This window comes from Lycorma delicatula, chromosome 4, assembly GCF_047948215.1.
Source record: "Lycorma delicatula isolate Av1 chromosome 4, ASM4794821v1, whole genome shotgun sequence".
NCBI classification, from domain to species: domain Eukaryota; kingdom Metazoa; phylum Arthropoda; class Insecta; order Hemiptera; family Fulgoridae; genus Lycorma; species Lycorma delicatula.
The window spans coordinates 133,128,227-133,148,913 of record NC_134458.1 but is presented as its reverse complement, the minus strand read 5'-3'; the positions used below and the strand labels follow the sequence as shown (position 1 = coordinate 133,148,913).

Genomic DNA, 20,687 nt, shown 5'->3' with positions numbered 1-20,687 from the left:
TTATTAATAATCGGGAAAGTCATGCTATACTTTATCAGCTGTTTTTATTTTTGGTAGAGTAAAATATTTTTCGCAAATGAAGACTTTATGTAAAACTAAAACATTAGCGCTAAATCATTATATTTTAATAGTTTACCATGATTTCTGTCGGAGTTACTTATAAAATTTTTATTTGACCATACGTTGTTTTTTTTTTTTCGAAAAGTGTAGATCTGATGTAGCCACACCCACCGGGTTGGTCAAGTGGTGAATGCGTCTTCCCAAATCAGCTGATTTGGAAGCCGAGAGTTCCAGCGTTCAAGTCCTAGTACAGCCAATTATTTTTACATGGATTTGAATGCTAGATCGTGGATACCGGTGTTCATTGGTGCTAGTTGGGTTTCAATTAACCACACATCTCAGGATTGGTCAAACTGAGAATGTACAAGACTACACTTCATTTACACTCATACATATCATCCTCTGAAGTATTATCTAAACGGTAGTTACCGGAAGCTAAACAGGAAAAAGAGAAAGATCTGACGCAGCCTATTTTCATATGTTGACACATACAGTAGATGATATCAAAATTTTACAGACAGACTAATTAATATTACGTTATCATCCATCAACAGTCTACGTATCTAGGACTCAAGGTTTTCTGGATTTCTGTTAAAATTTGATGTAGCATATCCAGTTTCCGTTATGAATCGGACTATTGATTATATCAATCGACTTCCTTATAATCCAGATCTGATTACGTATAAAAATTAGCCAATTATCCTAATGAAAAATAATAAGTCAAATTAGATTGTGATGAACATTAATGTGGAGTTTTACCGTAATTAGAATAATTTTTTTTTGGATAATTACTTCTGAAATAATTATTAAAATATATATATATATATATATATATATATACCAGCGGACCCGACAGACGTTGTCCTGACGCGGCATTATTCTGTAATAAATGCACACACATAAATATAAGTAACTTAAGTTAAAATTAGCAGGAATGTGTTCTAAATTTCATTAAAATGACTATTAGTATGATATTATCAGTTTGTGACTGTTGTATTATTGTAATGGGTTTATTGATTAATTATGTGTAGTATGGTTAATATTTATTTTCACTAAATATTGAGATGTCCGATGAAAATTGAATTAAAAAATCGGCACGTCGTAAAATTAACATCATTCTAAAAAAGTACCTACATAAGTCCTACATATTTTTTTTTTTTTTAATAATTTTGATGTTTCATAACCATGTAACAGCTTAATTAATCAATTAATAAAAAAATTAAAGCACTGTAAAAAAGCAACGTAGTTGAAATTTTAGTAGAAATTTTTATCATTTTTCTCATTCTTTATTTTAACATCTATTTTACCAAATTTTAGATAAGTGTAAATTAAAAATAATTTTAGAAAACTTTTTATAAAATTAATCTGCTAAAACATTATAAATTGAATTTTTTAAATATACTTTAAACTATATTATAAGTAACTTATATTTTAATTTTATAAATGTTATAATTTTTATTTTCAAAGAGCCGTTCAATACTTCATAAGTTGCATAGAATCAAATGAGAACTGACAATTTAAATTTGTAGGTTAAGTTGATTGTTATTGAATGCACGTGTACACATCATTAAAATTCATGAAAAATCATGTAAAATACTCACTTCAATACGCACCTTACAAATTTGCACAATGTACATTTTTCAATTAAACTTTAAAACGTTATTTCAATAAATAATAATATAATATAATATTCTCAATAAGCGCGCAATTCTAGCAGACTCGGCAATGCTTCGCTATTGCTAGATCTGAGTATACATACAGATTAAATGACAATTGAAAGTTTCATAAAACCTTAAAAAACTGAACATTAGCAATTTAACAAAATTTAACCTTTCACTTTATAAAAGTCAGAATGTAAATAAATCCAAATGGCAAAACAACAGCACTACCTATCGGATTTAATTCACACCACTCTCTAATAACAGTATTCGGTGGAAAATAATTGTTTAACGAAAAGTGTTGTGGCTGCAAAATCATTACAATTAATACTGAACTTTAAGAAACTTACAAAACATTACGGAACCTTATAAAATTTCACCTTTAACTTTATAAAATTCAGAATGTAAATAAATCCAATTGTCAGAACAGCACTACCTATCGGATTTAATTCAAACTATTCTCTAAACACAGTAGTTCGTTAAAAATACGAATTTTAATGTAAGAACAACACTAAGCTACGAAGCAAGTAACTGATATGCGAAAAAGCAGCAAAATAAAACAAATTCCTAGAATCCGATCGCAGCACCAACTACCGGGTTTGAATGAAAACCAAAAATTAAAAAAAAAAACTTCTAAAACGCGATCGCAGCTCTGCCTACCGGACCCAATTGTGAACGTTAACCATCCCAAGATCAACAACACAAATAAATTAAAAAAACATTTTCACTTCAATACTGTAACTTACAAATTTGCACAATGTATATTTTTTAATTACACTTTAAAACGTTATTTCAATAAATAATAATATAATATTTCTCAATGTCAGCACAATTCTAAACGCGATCGCAGTGCAGCCTACTTGTTACTTAAGCAGTTGTGATTTTGTTTACATTGGCAACGGCCATACGGGCTCTTTGTGATTGGTCGTTGTGTTTGACAGCGGCCATCTTGCATTGATCTGATTGGTTTTCCTTTGTTTACATTTCCATCTGATTTATTAGCCTTTTATTTATTAAAAAACTGTTTTCTCGCGATTTTTTGTAACACAATAATAACACAAAATTACGAAATATTTTTCTCAATTTGATTGCAGCAGCAACTGTCGGGATAAACTAAAATTATAATAGAATATTATTGAATATTCGATACTGCGATGGTAGCGCAGTCTGCCGGATCCAATATAAAAATTCCAAAATCAACAACTACGTATAAATAAAAAAAGAATTAAAACAACATTTTCCAGTGGACCAAATTGTGAATCTAAATCATTCTTGAATCGCCTTGATCACACACAAAAAATTTCATCAAAATCAGTGTCCAGACGTTTAGGAGGAGTTCACTTTCATACAAACGCACACAAGAAATATATATATACTTAGTGACCAATAATGCTTAAATTAAAAAAAATGTCGGTTACAAACCAGGTTATTGAGAGATGTAATTGTTAAAAATTCTGGTAGAATTTTTCTAGAAATTTATGAATTTATGTGCTTTGTTTACTTTTACACGAGTTATTATAGTGTTTACTTTTTTAGTCATATAGTGATTTTTGATCTAACATACTTTTATTTTCCATATTAGATTGAATCGCTATGTAGAAATAAAAACTTCCTGTGCGTTTGTTGAAGTGAATTAAAATTCTTTTAAACAAGAAATTTAAAAAAGCCAGTTTTTGAAAACCTAACATTTATTTACTCTTTGCACTTCAATAATGTACCTTTAAAATGTGAATTTATATCTGAAGGAATAGATGTTCTATAACTTCAGATAAAAATTCCTGATGTTTATAATTTATTTATAAAAATAAAATATATATTTTTTCTAATGAAAATAAAAGATCTTCTATGAAACAGATTCATATTAAAAGGAGAATAGTAGCAGGAATGATGGGAGAAGAGAAGAAAGATACATCTGGTGGTATAAGAGATTTTTATTATTTGGCACCAAGATATTTTAATGCTTTGCCTCCAGTTTTTTGTTACTTTTATACGGATTTGAATACTAGATCGTGGATACCGGTGTTCTTTGGTGGTTTTTTTTCCCTACTCTCCCCAACCGGATATCCATTTAAGTATACTCAGTCGGGGAGAGTGTCCTTTTACTCTAAGGGAGCGTCCCCCGCCCACCGGTTGTACACCCGGCACGGCAGGTTAGCTCCCCCGGTCTCGGATCTTTAATTTTATTTTATTCGCCTGCCTCTAATCCCCTGCCTCGGAGACGGGGTATGGCTACGCCACCTCCCATCCCCTCAGCAGGGAACCGGGTCTCGGTCATTATGCCTTTGCCTCTAATCAGCGGCACCGACCCCACTAAGCGCCGAGGCACCCGCAGGAGCGGCACCGCCAACCGAAACTCGGTCTTTTATTTGTCCCACACTCCCCAGGAGTTCCCCCCCTTCTCAGGAACCCGCACACCACGGCGTACGGGCCCTCCACGGAGGGACTGTCCTCCCTACCCTAATTTCACAAACCCCTTCTTCTGTCCTCTTCTTCCTTGGTGCGTAAGATTTCCCCGGCAAACCTACGGAACCAATCCCAGTTATCGTCACTATAGACCATCCAATTTAAGAGGTCTTCAGGTGTAAGTCCGTTGTCCGAAATTTCTCTTCTATTTGGAGCCCATCTTCGGCATACAAACACAGTGTGTTCCGCATCATCACTCTCTGGGCAGTACACACATTGTGGGGTAGGTCTTTTTCCAATTCTAAACAGATAATGGCCGAACGAGCCATGCCCCGTCAACAGTTGTGTCGTATAAAAATCTACATTACCTAGTCTATTACTAGTCCACGTATTTATGTTGTGGATTAGTCGCCTGGTCCAATCCCCAACTCTAGAGTGTGTCCATGTACCCTGCCACTATTGATCAATTAGCCGTTCAACCTCCTCTTTGGACATACCCCTATATCTAAGTGTTCTTCCTTTAATTTGTAAATCAATGGGTATAACCTTCGTTAATATACACAACGCGTCGTATGACACTGTTCTGTATCCCGCGGCTACACGCAGTAAAGCAAGCCTGTGTACTCTTTTTAATTTTGTTTTGTTTCTCTGAATATTCATTGTATCTCCCCATATCGGGGCCGCATATAAAATTGCTGACGTGGTAGCCGCAGTTATCAGTCTCCTTATTACCATTTTCAGTGTACCATGGTTCTGGAAAAGAGTCCTCAATGCCTTAATCAAAGGAGTGACCTTCTTACAAATCATCTCTACGTGTTTGCTAAATCTTAGGCTTTTATCCAAAAGAACCCCTAAATACTTTGCTTCTTTGACCTCCTTAATTCTCTCTCCTCTAATGTTTATATTGAGGTTTCTAATAGGTCTTCTACCTGAAAACACCAAACAACAGGATTTGTTAGGGGATATCTGTAGCATGCTTCCTACCAGCCATTCATCAATTATTCGTAACGCCTGATTTGCTTTATCTTCTAGGTTGTTAACTTCTCTGTCTTCCACTAGGATAGCAATGTCATCAGCATATCCAACAACAAAAACCCCCTCGGGATAATCCAATCTAAAAATTTTGTCATAAAAAATATTCCACAGTATAAGCCCAAGGACTGATCCTTGTTGAACTCCTCCAAATATCTCAAATGTGGATTTTCCTTTAACGTTTTAACCTCAATGAATCTATGGTAAAGGTATTGATTAATCTGGTTGACTAGATAATCACTTATATTCATGGCTTGTAATGCTGCGTTAATGGCTCTCCAAGGAACAGATCCAAAAGCATTTTTTATATCCAACATTATAATAAGTGGGATTTTCCTAGTTCTCCACGTGCCGTTTCTACTATTTAATGCCCAGGTCTTAACTTTATCGATCGCGTTTATCGTAGACCGGCCTTTTCTAAAACCATATTGCTCCTCATGTAAACAATCTTTTTCCTCGATTTCTTCTCTGAGTCGGGTTTCTAATAGTCTTTCGAATACCTTACCCATGTTATTTATTAGTGTGATTGGTCTGTATCCTACTTGTTCTTGATTTGGTCCTATTTTAGGAATGAAAACAGTTCTGGCTTCTTTCCAACTATTGGGGAAGTTACGGTTTTGTAAGCCATAACTTGCAACATCCACTAATTCCCAGGGTATGATCCTGGCAAGGTCTTTAATGATGGCGGCAGGTATGCCATCCGGTCCTGGACTTTTTTTATTTTTTAATTTCATGATGGCTTCCAAAACCTCCTTTTGAGTGAACCTGCCAGCCTGACCTCTCTATTGAGATCTTCTATTCTGGGAAATAGCAATTGACCACACATCTCAGGAAAGGTCGACCTGAGACTGTAGAAGACTAAAATTCATTTACACTTATACATATCATCCTCTGAAGTAATACCTTACGGCGGTTTCAGAGGTTAAACAGAAAACATCTGATGTTGACACCGTATGAATTCCTTGTACGCCTATGAAATTTTATATACACATTTTTTTTTTTTTAATGAAAAGCACATAAAATTTTTTCATTAATAACGTTTGATATTTTTTATTTATTTTTTATTGTTATTACTGAATTATTTTTTATCGTAAAAACCTTTTACAATTAGAAGTTAATAATTATTAATAAATCAATATATTTAAATTAAAAAAAAAAAAAAAATTAAAAAAAGAAGATGAAGTCGGATTCGAACCGATGTGCCTTCCCCTTATAAGATCCAGATACTCGTATTTCATTAATTAAATTTCATTCGGCTATAACTCTGGACCAATGAAAATAAGTACCAGTATGTCAAAAGCTCCCAATGAGGGATTATTACTGCATTTGAGAAAAAAGTTCAAAATCCAAATTTTTTTTGGATTTTGGTTCAGTCAGTGTCACACTTATGATTCAGTCGATTGCAATCAAAAGGGGAGGTGCACAACTAGTTGTTACAACAGTCGTAAATCCAAAATTTCAAAATCCAACGGCTTATCATTTTTGAGTTATGCGAGATATACGTACGTACAGACGTCACGCTGGAACCAGTCAAAATGGAGTCAGGAATGGCCAAAATGTATATTTCCATTGAAATCTGAGAACCGAAATTTTTCGGTTACTGTTTACTGTTCTGTTGGAATAGACTGTAGATATTTTTTATTGTCAAAAAAAAAGTGAAATGAAACTTTGGGAAGTATTTTAAGCAGTTAAAAATTTTATACATTTTTGAACGGGGGAAAAGTTATAATTTTATAAGTAATATCTATAAATAAGTTAAAAAAAAACAACAAAACAATATATAGTACATACAATTTCTATTTTACTAGTTAAAGTATATATATATATATATATATAAGCACGTGCACTCTTGCTTTTATACTCCAGTGTACCTATATATAAACTCGTCTATATAAAAAGATGCCATACTATTAATCAAATAGTATGACAGGTATACAATAATAAATAATTTAAATCAGGTAGCAACTCTAGCTATTTATTCATTGAATCCCATCATTTTCATAATGTACATATGTATATGAATAGAATAAATAGTATAGTTATTTATTTATTTAGGTATATATTTATACCAAGGACAACTATATGCTCGTATATATAGATTAATTCAACGATAGATTGGTAGATCAATAGGCGAGCAGTATGTACATGTATAAAAAATAAATTATTTATTATTTTTTTTTAATAGTAATTAAGTAAGAGGTAAAATAATTGCAATGTAAATTGTAATTATTGATTATAATAAGTCGATGTTAGGAACACTAATGAACTAATGTAGTTACTGTTGAATTATTTTTTCGGTCCATGTATAATTACATAATATTATTTATCTTTATGGATGACTAAACGCTGTAGCCTTGCTTCTGGAGTTTATTTTTACTTTTTTCCAAGTATTTATTCCTATAAAACTTATAAAATTAAATATTAATCTACTTTCAGTAGCTATATTTAGGATTATAATTATTTTAAAGATATATTAATCTATTTATTGACAATGTAAAAATACTATTCTGTCAGTAAAAAAAAAAAACGATAATTATATTGTTGAAAAAAAAATTAACTTTATTTCCATATTAAAGGGTGTAATTTATTTAATAATTGTAAATCTATTATTTATTATTGTAGTAAATTGCTATTAAATTTTTTTTTAATTACATATACTAAAAATTTAAGGTCAGTATAAAGAAAATAATTAATTACATATCTGAAAAATATATATACAAAATGTAGATTTAATTTATTGATTTTTGAAATGTCTTTACAAATTTTTTTTCTGATAAAATTTTTTTTTTTCAAATAAAATATATAATAATATATATCATTTTCGATCATTTTTTGAGACTACTTATACGTATGTCGATTAAATCCATAATTATTAGTACTGTATTATTATATACAAGTTAATCAGTATGTGTATCGTTTGAATCGGTAATGATACATATCGATTGTGTATTACATATATCGATATATGTTTTGTGTGTGTGTGTATATATATATATATATATATATATATATATATATATATATATATATATATATATATATTTTAAAAGACAGTTATAAAAGATGACTTTTAAATCTTATTACAATTGGTTTCTTCTTTGTTTCACAGATAAGAACTCCTTTTTGCGCGAAATTTACGCGTAGTTTGATATAATCGTATATTATTGTATTGTTTTATTATAACAATTTATATACATTTTTAACGTGGTTTCCTTTTTAAATAAATATTACTTTGAGTTTTCTTTAATTTATTCATCCATTTTAGGTTTTTAACATTTGTTACTTTTCTAATTGCTAGTATTACTTGAAAGGAATGCAAATTCCTTATTTCATGTTACGGTAAGAAAAATAAAAAAAAGTTGGCACAAATAAAAATTTTATTTTATTAAGGTTTTGATTATTTTGTTGTTTTTTCTTTTATTCCACTATATTAAATTTGTTATTTTAATTCTCTTTTGCAGAAGAATGGGTGACAAAAAAGAAAGTAGAATTAACAACAAAACGTCAAATTGAAACAAGAGTAAAACGGCAAGTTGTTTTAGAAGATGGTAAAGTAGTACAAGACACTGGTCCAATTGTTACAACAAATACAACAGAGGACACTGAGAAACAAGAGTCCAGCCATACCGAGGTAAGTAAACGGTTTTTTTTCTCTACTGTACTCTATTGTTGAAATTTAATATTGGTTAAATGATTTTATTTATATTTTTATTTTAAACCTATTTCTATATTTCTCTTTATTAGTTAAGGAAATACAGAAAAACTCGTTTATTCGTTTAACCATCAGTGCCTGGTTATTCGCCAGGGTCAGTGAAATGTATCTTCCGCGTGGATTGCGTGTCTACTACAATCGTGTCATTCTATTGTATTTGGTACACACAGGAACATTACTTTCTCCGTACTAGCTTTGCTACATCTTTGCCGCTCAGTTTTTAGCTTTATGAATAACTTCATAATTAAGGTAAAAAATCGAGACCGGCTTTATTTTAATTCTTAATCACTTTCCTTTTTGTTGGTTTAAGCGATTTCATTTTAATATTAAAATTTTTCTTCTTGTACTTAAAAAAATAAAATACAGATACCCTCTTTGACTAGTTAACCTTTATTTAATACCGGTAAAAAAAGAGAAAAATGTAACACCATATCATTTTGCGCATTTTCTTACTCAAATTATTATCAAAACAAACATACCAATTTTTTTTTTTAATTACAGTTTATAAAATAAAATAAACAAAAGAATTTTTTTCACTACTTTTAAACGTAATTCGATTATGTGGATACAAAAGCATTTTTAAATTTTAGCCCATTAACTTCTCAATTACTTTTTTTCTCCACTGTTCTTATTTAATTTGGGTGTTTTTAAAAGTAAATGGAAACATTTTTAGTCTATAAATTATTTCTTTTTCTTTTCCAAGTTATAAATGTATTGATGTACTGCAGTTGTGTTTTCTGTTGCATGTTTTTATATAAAATTATTTTTATACTGAACGATGTAATAATACATTTATTATTCTAACCTGATTTGTTTTTTTTTTAAGTAAATATATTTATTTCCTTATTATCTATAATCTCTGACAATCTGATAATCAAAATCTCTGTATTGTTTTAAAAGTTCTATAAAAATGGGTGTTTATTCTCTTATCCGTCCCGGTCATGTCCCGATTCCTGACTAATAATTGAAATTCTACCAAGCTGGCGTTTTAATTGTGAATTTAGATACAAAACGGCGTATTTAAAACTTAAATTTTGATAAAAATATGAATGTGAGAGATGCTTTCTATTCATAATATAAAGCCATGGAAAATTATTCGTACTATTATTCCACCTTCAGTCTTTTTTAACTTTTTCATATAGTACATAAAGATGAAAGTACTGAAAACATATAGTGGTCCCTTGCTACTTTATTTCATCGAAGTTTTCACAAAAATATTCGTTATTTTCCACAGATTAAATTGCATTAAATTTATGTGACTTGTGATAAAGAAACTCGCTATTATCTAAACATTTATTAAATTTATTTGAAAAGAATTTTCTTTACTATAGCATATAAAATTATGATACATTAATTGGTAATTCAAAGCAACCTAATTAAAAACTGTTGTTCTTACATTTGAAGAGCTGTTATTACAAAAAGCTTATTATTCTTTAATAGAAATGTAGAATTCCCTGATATAACTGTAATAAGCAGAAAAAACCCGTATATTCATTGCGTTGATTTTATTTGTAATTGTATTGTTTTATGATGAATTATTTTTGAATTTTAAGTAAATTATTGTTTTTCTGTGGAAAGATTCTGTAGACGTTGTAAACTTAGTATAAGTACAACTAGTTAAAAAATATTATCTTTATTAAAAAAAAAAAACCTAGTAAAAATCCCATTCCTAATTGTATATATGTAAAAACCAAATTTCTTCCTTCGTTTCCTTCTTTTTTTCTGGGCAAATTTACATTCCAGTAAATGTAATAACATACATTAGAGTTTATAAAATATTTAATATTTTGTATGAAAAATTTGTTATAAATAATTCAAAAAGTGAGTAAAACATTTCCATTTCGTTAAAACTAATGTTAAGTATTTAGTTGTCAATGGCATGCACTTATACTTCCATGTCGTGTATATTTCAAGTACATTTTAAAATTAAAAACTTTTAAGTCTATCAAGATCTTCAAATATATTTTTATAATTTCTTTCGTAAGATTTTACGTAAGTGCATAATTATTTTACATCTTGTTTTTTGTAGAAAGATTTATATTGTTTTTTACGTATTTTTTACATATTTACTCTAAAGTTTGTTTACTATCGTTTAATAGTTTACTTTTTTACTAGTTTATTTACTATTAATTAATAATTAGTAAAATGAAAAATTATATACGTTAAAATATTAATGATCTTTTGAAATCTACTTAATTTAAAAAAATTAAACATGACCTAGAAAAGTTTTGGACGTTCCTCTTGTTTTTATTTATCTTACAAAAATAAAATTTCATTAAATATTTTTTTACGAAAATTGTTTCAAATTTTATTTGTTTAAATCTTTTTTCGTTGACATCTATTTTTTTAACGTACATTGTCAGTATGTAAAAAAACTTTACAGCGTGGAACCACGTTTGAAAAATATAATTCTTTTTCACCTTCAAAAGTTATACGTGCTTAATTCTTTCGAAACGGAAATTTGTAATTCCGTTAAAATATGATTTGTTTTAATTTATCATCTTTCAAATTTTTCTAAAATGAACCCTGAACGTTTAAATTTAAAAAATAAATTTTCTTGAAATATTGCAGAAGTCGGTTGAAATAAAAAAAAACTTTCACCACGAAATTCATCTATAGTGTTTAATAATAATTTTTGCAGTGAAATAATATATTTTATGAACAAAACTGCATCAATTGTGTTTTCCTAGAAAAAATATTTTTAAAGATTTTTTAAAGAATTAAATTGATCTCTGTTATATGAAAATAAGTTGAAATGCAAATAACGACAAAATAACATTTTTTTCAAAGAACTATTAACTTATAATGTACATTTATTTATTTTTATTTTAGCGATTTTTGTATAATTTGGATGAGATGAATAATTAACATGTGAAGTCTGCCAAACATGACCGGGGTTTGAAACCATATTGTTTCCGGATGAGAGATGCCTACCATTCTAACGCATACATCATCAGACTCCGTTCAGATGTGATAAGAAATACATTTGAAAACTTATAAAAACCTATGATTTCATTTTATTTTTTGAGTTATTGTGTCTAGATTGAGTATTTTAGCGGTTTTTAAGGCGCTTACGTATGTATCTTTTGGACTTTAATCATTTCGCTTACATACTTTGAAAAAAAAAATTAATAACTTAGAAATTGAAATAATTTTAAAAATAAGTTATTCATGTTGGTTTTTAGATTAGTTAGTGTCGGATTTGATTTTAGGTAAGGTCTTCTTTTGACGTAGGAGGGGAAACCTTTTATAGGCACCATATGATCTAAACTCGAACTTCACGGTAGTGTAGGATTCTCCCTTTCGGGCCTACCCATTAATACCCCCTCCCCTTCTACGACATTCCGAGCCCACCTTATGGTATTTTCACAACACTCCATGTGTCTTGTCTTCATCCTGACCCCGATTGCTAGCTCCACGATTCGAACCCATCGGGGTCCTATGGTTCTTTTGTTTTTAATTTAAACCTCGATCTTTGGGCCAGGGACACACCCAAAAGGAGATTCAGAGGGAATTATTCACCCCTAGATTTCTTCTGTTATCATTTTTTGCCTCCCGTTCAGTCTACAGCATAGTCCCAATGATGATCTCTGGGGGAAGAGCGCCTAATTCTCTCCGCCATGCTTTAGCAACCTATCGCACATGAATTCCGTGTGTTTTGCGGTATCCCCCTCCCATAGCAATCACATTCCGTGGAGGATCTCAGTGTCCACGCACACAGACATGCCTTAAAACACCCGTGACCAGTAAGGTATGGGGTAACTTACCCCAGTTCCCCGTGTTTTCGGTACAGCTCTCTCTGAAGGTTCAGGGATCAGTCTGTAGTTCCATCTGGCTTTCCTCGACTGATCCCAACTCTTCTGCCAACTGCGGAAAAGCAATACCTCTGCATCAGTCTTACCTACCACTCTGTACATCTTCTCCCTCTTTCGAACGAGGTAATCCAGGTACGTAAGTTCCGCCACTGTGCTGGCGGCATCGCCTGAAAAGATCCTGATTCTCACCCCCCTCACGGTAAGGGTCTGCCACTTTCTTACCTATAGTTCAATCTGTCTCATTTTCCTTGGTAATAAAAATATAGAAGTACGTACGAGGTCGTAATAATTATAATAAAACCTGTACTTATATCGCTTTCATTAATTAAATATTTAATAGAATCATAAAACGGTTTTTTTCTTATATTTATCTTTATTTTTATTTAATCAACCTGATGATGTGCTACAGAAGGAGCTACAAAACTCCTAGATTTAATTTAATTTTATTTTAAATTATATAAGTAATTATACTACAGTACAATTATAGTAGAAGTTTAAGTTTACAAATATATATATGTTGCTTATTTATTTTATGAACAAATCTGGTTTTCAATTCGTATAAAATTAACAGGGTTATTCATATTTTAACATGTGGTATCTAGCAAATGTGAATTCATCCAAATTACATTGTTTGCTAACTGATTCAAGTTAGATATGCGAGATATAACACGTACAAAAAGATAGATATAATCTCCAGGTTATAGCTATCCTATGTTTCTAAGAGTTGTACATTTACAAACTCTTATATAATAATAAGTCGGCAATATAGTTTATTTATGAGAGAAATATATCCTCTGTATAGATAAACCTGTATGATAAGATAACTAGGCCTTTAATTACAGTATATATATTATATTTATAATAGGTATTATTCCAGATTCTATTCTCATCTAGTTAAAATAAGCAGAAAATTACATCGTTATAAAATTATACCAAGTTATAATATATTATTATATCACAACCAACTGTTTTAAATCTGTATGTTTGGATAATATTAATTTCAAGTTTATTATACAAGTTTGGAAACATACAATAACGACGAATATTTGTATTGGGTCAATTTGCTGTTATTTATGAGAAGTAATGCTATTCAACAATTTTTTATATAATCATTTTAAAATTAAAGTGTTTTCTTTTTCCGGTACGGCTTTATGTTTTAATCACAAGGAAAAATATATATCAATTAAAAAGTGAATTGTTTGACTTATGAAGTATAACCTTAATTTCAATAATTCCCGTTTAATTTTGAATTTATATTCACATGCATTTTTAATTTATGTATAAAGAAGGGATCACCTTATCCAATTAAAACCTTTGGCTAGTAATTATAATTATTATTCAGCCCCCTGCAGAGGATTTAGAGTCTTTGAAGAAGTTCACCAGGTATTGGACATTGATGTGCAATTTCGTGGAAAGAAGGATTCAAGGATAAAGTAAGGAAGAAGGTTAAAGAAGTTGACCAACCTATAAAGGGAACAATATAAAAATCTATGAAGAAATAAAAAAACCCCGCGCTGGTATAAAACGCATGTATTTTTTAAACAGTTTTTATCTAGATAGGAGTTGCTTATTCAGCCCTAAGTCGTTTCTGTGTAGAATAATCGCCATGAAGTAAAACTATAGGGCCAGTATATTTCCTGAAGAACATCTTCATCGCAGTCCTAAGAATAATGGTTGGTGAATATTCTGAAAACAAAATTAATTCAAAAGAATACACTTTTATTTTCCAGGCTTAATATTCAACGAACGAACAGTTCGTTATTGAATTCAATATGTATGTGTGAACACTTTTTGCCTCGGAATTTGATTTTGATCTCGGTATCGTTAGAGGATTACAAAAATACACAGATGGCTGCTACCGCCGTCGGGTTCACCTCAAAATGGCCGCCAAAATTAAAATTTTGTAATAATCATTACGCAATGATTGTGTAAACTACCAAGTTGTTTCAAACGCACTAATTTAAGATTTACTAAAATATATAAATAATAATTTTATAAATAAAGTTAAAAGACCCTAAAGTGGTGGAAAAACTATCTTTCTAATAATTGAAAAAAGCCATAAAACCGCCAAAACACGAGATAAATAAATTATGTTAATTGATTTGAGTGTTATTTTCTGCCCTTCCTAGCATTTCCACTCTAATATTCGTAGTTGACGCGTTTCGGAGTATCTCTATTCTTAAAACTACTTTTATCACCACTGGAGTCCTAAAAGTATTTTTGAGAGTGGAGGTACTCCGAAACGTGCCAACTACGAAGGTTACTGTGACAGTACTAGAAAGGGCAAAAATAATACTCAAATTCATTATGATAATCCTAGCGGAAATATAAAATATTGTGAAAATTTTATAATTATATTAAATTAGCTTGTGTAAGACATCAATAGAAATTTATTAAAACCATAACACACTCATTTGCACTACCTGTAGGTTTTTAAACAAACCTTTTTAAATTTAAAATTAGAAAAATGTGTAATTTTTAAATTATAACACATTGAAAAGGAACCAATATCACATAAGACTATAAATTATGATTAACGTAATATGTGAGCACTGATTTTATCGGCCATTAAAAAATGGTCATGTGACCTAAGGAAATTTTAAACATAAAAATTCGTACATATAAAATCTATAAATAGCAATTGCATAAAATCAAACAATAATACTCAAATATATTTTACAAACCGTAATATGTAATAGATTTAATTTAATTTAATTTTAAATTATGTAAGTAATTATACTATTGTAAAATTATAGTAGAAGTTTAAGTTTATGAATATATATATGTTGCTTATTTATTTTATGAACAAATCTGGTTTTCAGTTCGTATAAAATTAACGGGGTTATTAATATTTTAATATGTGTAATAATTGAGAGGACATAATAATAATAATAATAGAAATGTTCGTTCGGGAAAGTCTTACTAGAAATTTCATTGATAAATGGTTATATATATGAAGTGTAAAGATACATTGTGATTCAATATTTTTACAGAAGCGTTATAAAATTTTAAATAAATGTATTTTATAGACTTCGGTAAGGGAAAACTCTCTTTGATTATGTAAATTAAAGGGCAATGGAGAGAAGACATAAAATGGCACGTGGAATTAACGTTATTCTGCATGATTGTATGATTATAACTTATTAAATTCAGCTAAAATAACGTTCGAGTTTCATGTTATTTTTCACATTAAACTTTATCTATAATTCAAGTCTGTATCCATTACCCACGCATCTGATATACTTGGTTTTATTTTGTACTTGCATTTTTTTACTTGCGCGTTATATAACATGTACTCTGCGTTTAATATTTTCATTATTATTCTCATCTTTCTTGTGTGTCTTGTAATTAAATTAATTTCCGAAATGATGGATTTGTGTACTAAACGGACAACTTCGTTTTTTTATACTGAATAAGATGGTAAACTTCGTTTCATTAAATCCTAATGGTTCTGTTATTATTAGATATATCAGAAAGAAATATCCTAAAAAGTGGTTTGAATTAAGAATGAAATGATAACAGCCAGACAAACCATACAACCAAAGTAAAAAGAATATTGGGTAAGTTTTTCTGTACTCGCATTGGCATTTATATTGGTCACAAAAAATTCCTTTTTTAATGATATTAAAAATTTTAAAGTTTTTTAAGTAAAATTATATAACGGTAAATTCATTTGCGTAGCACTTTTCTGTAACCAAGTTGTAATCAATCTGATTTTTCATCTGTTAATTTTTTTAAAAATCTGCGCTTAAGGGAAAAATCTTAAATTTCATTTCGTATTTTGTTTATGTGCATAAGCATGCAAATTTGGTAAGCACCAAATTTAAACCTTTGTTTAGATTAATGGTTAGAAAGCGCATTCTATGGGGTTAGCTATTAAAACGCTGTTCTGCAATGCTTTTGAGCCTAGTATAAATTCAGTTAGAGCTTTATAGTATTTAAACGCATACGTTAATAGAGTAGATCAGTTTTAAATTAACGTTACTGTTTCAGGAATGATCAGCAAAAAATTAGACCAGCTTAAATCCTTGATTGTAATTGGGTTTACAAAATTTTCTAAGCCAGTAAAATTTTAACAGAATAAAATGCAAAATTTTAAAAATAAAAACATATCTTTCTAAAATATAAGAGAATTCGTGACTCAGGTATAATGTCTTTTTTTTTGTTTTATATTTTTATTTATTTATCTATTATCAAGGATTTTAGTTTATTTAATCATTTAATTTTTAAAATATTATATTAATTTTTTTATTATTCCAGCACCGCCAGGTTGGTGATAAACCTGGAGAAGAAGACGGTACAGGGGAATGGGTGGCAGTTCCTGGCCAAGATGGACTTATTAAAGAAGTTCGAGAAAAAAATGTTAGAAGCAGAGAAGAAAAAGAGGAAAGAGTTGAAACTGAAGATGTGCAACATTTTGGAGATATCTCTGACGATGTAAGTTTACTTCTTAAATTATTACCAATACATTTATGTAATCATTTTCTTAATTAATTTTTTTTTAAATTTATTTTGAGGAATTATTTTAACAATGATGAATTTTAAACTTTTTTTTAACTTAGAAAAAGGAAGTATATTACCAGTCTAAAAATATAAGTTATATAATGATTCGTAAATAGTTTTGTGGAAAATACTGGAAGGGGAAGGTAAAAAAATTATTTAGAACTGCAGTAAAAAAATACCTTACTTAACTTTAATCGCATAACATTGCGATGTTTAGTGTTTGTACTATTTAAAATAGTACAATAAAAATTAGTATATTTAATCTAAAATTGAGGATATTTTTTCTAATTTTGTACAATTTTTTCCCGTTTTTATTTTATATTTTTATGGTTTTTTTAATTTTTTAGAGAAAAATTTATGTTTAAATAATTAATTCAAACTTTTATAGACAGAAAAAGAGAATTTTTTGAAAGTAATATTTTTTTAAGGTGAATGTGAATCTATCTGTAGTTACGACCGGTTTTAAACAATTAAAACAATAAAAATTTCTGACTAAATTAACCTTATTATTTTTATTACAACGTAACATTTTTATTCATCTATTTGTTATGGTATTTATTTATATTATAAAGTTATTCAAGGATAAAAAAGTATTATTCAAATTGATTTTTTTATATGATGAATATAACTTAGGCAAATCCGGTATACTGAAAAATAAATACACTCGACATTAAAATATTCATGATAGTGTTATAATAAAAACAAGGTAAGTTCTTTTTACAGCTCATAGATGGCGTACTGTGTGCTACTGCTGATATTTAATATACACGCTATGTAGTATACTCACGTTCTTTGTACACAACATCCTACGCAAAAGAATGTTAACTTGACGCTTCATAGAAGTCCTAAATTGGTTTTTGTTTTTATGATACATGAAGTATATTTTATTTTAAAATAATTTGTAAAAGAACACGAAGATTGAATTTCAGAATTAAATAAATACAAGGCCAATAAATTATTTTTTTGTGTTTTATAAGTAGATTCGTTTTTGAAAGTGGGTTCAAATTAAACTACAGTAATTGGAAAAAAACAATTTTAAATTTAAAAAAAATATTTTTCAACAAATTCAATGATCTATTATTATATAAATTAATATTTTAATTTTACAACTTAATTAGGCAAAAAATTAGCTTTATTAATAAAGTAATGCAACTTAATAAAAGTTTGGATTGGTCATCAGGCTTAAAAATAGATGTCTGATGGCCAGTTAGAAACTAAATTTTTTAAACAAATATTACGCATCAACTACTTGAATTATGATCGGTTAGCACATCATTTATCTATTCATTTTTTCATCAACGTAAATTTGTTCGTCCTATTATTAAATTACTTCCACAAAATATTATTTTCTAATCGATTTTCAGTTTCAAATCTTTTGATTTCATATTTTGCTCATTTTGGTATTTTTATTTCTGCTTTTTGTACTGTTTATTAAGAAAAGTAAGTAGATAACAAGATGTACTAATCGACTTTATTACATGATAATTTCTAGACAGTTCATAAGATTGACATCAGTACTTCGGCTATGTTCGAAATTTTGCTGAACCCATCCTGAATTTACTGATATAAAATAAAATGTACCAGGTATTTCTAAAAATATTTCATGTTTCTCTCCTTTAGTTTAATTTTGAATATTTTTGCTACATTCGTAGAACATTTATGATGGTTGATTGGTATCGTGATTTAATATTTAGTGCAAGTAGTACGCAATTTGTCGCTAAATGCGTTTTTTTTTTTTCACTAATAAAACTTTAATTTTGTAATTTATTTTTAATTATTTGGTTCAAAATTTAGTTGTCTATTACCGTTTTTTAAAACTTACACAAAACTTTATTATTAAACTTTTTTGTTTTTATTTTCTGGCTGAATAGCTGAACTTTTTATCATATAGGTCCTGTGCAGTCAAGCTCATTTTATTGACTTTACTTACTTTTACTTTACTTTGTACTTTTCGAAGAAATGTACGATATTTTTTCGGTCGCAAAGTGGAACTGGATGGTGAAAATGAACTTTCTTTACATTTTGAGGTATGAGGATTACGAAAATATCATTCATATATATTTTGTTTGCGGCTGGAAAATCTCTAAAATTACCGGATCAGTTTCATTGAAATTTAGATATGCTGTATTTTAGTATATCTGAAATTGTGCGTATGAAAGTTATAAGAAGATTAGTTCAGTCGTTCTTCAGTAATGCTCAATTTAAAGTCGACAGCAGAATTTGTATTGCTGTATTTTTCATATGTGCTTATGCAGTGTCACAGTGGTGAGTTTAAACTTGATGCTTGTCTGAAAGGTCTACTCGTTATTTTTAATTATTTCAACAAATTACCGTTATAATATTTAATTTTCTTATAAACAGAAAATATATTTTAATATTATAAATATTATACGAAATAGAATAACTAAATGTCGGTCTTCTTGCGCAGTATTACACAAGAATTTTTTACTTTATTTTTTCAATTATGTATTATTTTTTAATAATTAGAATACAATTAAGTATTTTGTTTCTTTCGTTAATCTTATTAGATAAATATTTAGAATTTATTTCTCGTACTAATATGTTTTATTCTTATTATTATTTTTTAAAAAATGTATTGCTTAGTAAATTATAATTGTTTTCTGATAATCCTTATCTTTTATTTAAATATTCTTGAAGACTTATCTTTACGAGTTTGTGCATTTGCAATAAAATACTATCTGCATGCAATACAGGTTAAGTTATTTTATAAACAAAGTTTTTACACTATTATACAAATATTTTATTCTAAAAACGTCAATACAAGAACCATTTGCAGTTTATTACATTCTTTTTTTCGCTGCGTAGGTCGAAAGAATTGTAAAGGACGATGATCCTTCTTTCTTCCTATCCATTAATCTGTACTTCTCCCTCTCTATATGTCTCAAATCTTTATTTTCTTTTATCTGTTGCTTGTTCATATTGTTAAAAGTTTAGACTAACGAATAAATGCTTTCATCGAAACGCGAATCATTGTATATCGTAGATTTTTTAGTATGTATTCAAATTTTTTCTGTTATTTTAAACAAATTTAAGTGTAAATATTTAACTTAAATTTAACCTAGTTAACTTTTCAATTGAAATATGGGGTCAGATTTAACCAAAGAAAAGAATAAGCTTTTTCTGCGAAAATTGATCAAGTTTTTATTAGTCTCTCCTTTTATAAATTTATTATTTCGAAATTTGAAAATAAAGATCGATTTAAATTAAGGTTTTTTTTTAATAGCTTATAAAACAAAATAAAATTAGATGTACTCGGTACTTAAAAAAAAAATATTTGAAAATAAAACACAAGAAAAACCCGCCAGGTTAGTCTATAGTCTAGTGGTTAAATTCGTCATCGCAAGATCATCTGATTTTTGTAGTCCAGAGTTGTAAGGTTCGAGTTCTTGCAAAGTCAGTTACTTTTAAATATATTTGAATGCTAGACTGTGTTCTTTGGTGGTTAGGGTTCAATTAACCACAAGTCTCAGGAATGGTCGGTCT

At 28.9% G+C, this 20,687-nt stretch overlaps 1 protein-coding gene across 3 annotated transcripts in view; it reads left to right on the top strand.

The window, feature by feature from the left end:
- chas (chascon) overlaps nt 1-20,687 on the top strand; it is a 765,027-nt gene that overhangs the window by 439,660 nt on the left and 304,680 nt on the right. For all 3 annotated transcript variants that reach the window (XM_075364192.1, XM_075364193.1, XM_075364191.1), the window contains 2 exons: nt 8,615-8,784; nt 16,941-17,117. In XM_075364192.1, the coding sequence (XP_075220307.1) occupies nt 8,615-8,784; nt 16,941-17,117 (347 nt within the window). The remainder of the gene's footprint in view (nt 1-8,614; nt 8,785-16,940; nt 17,118-20,687) is intronic.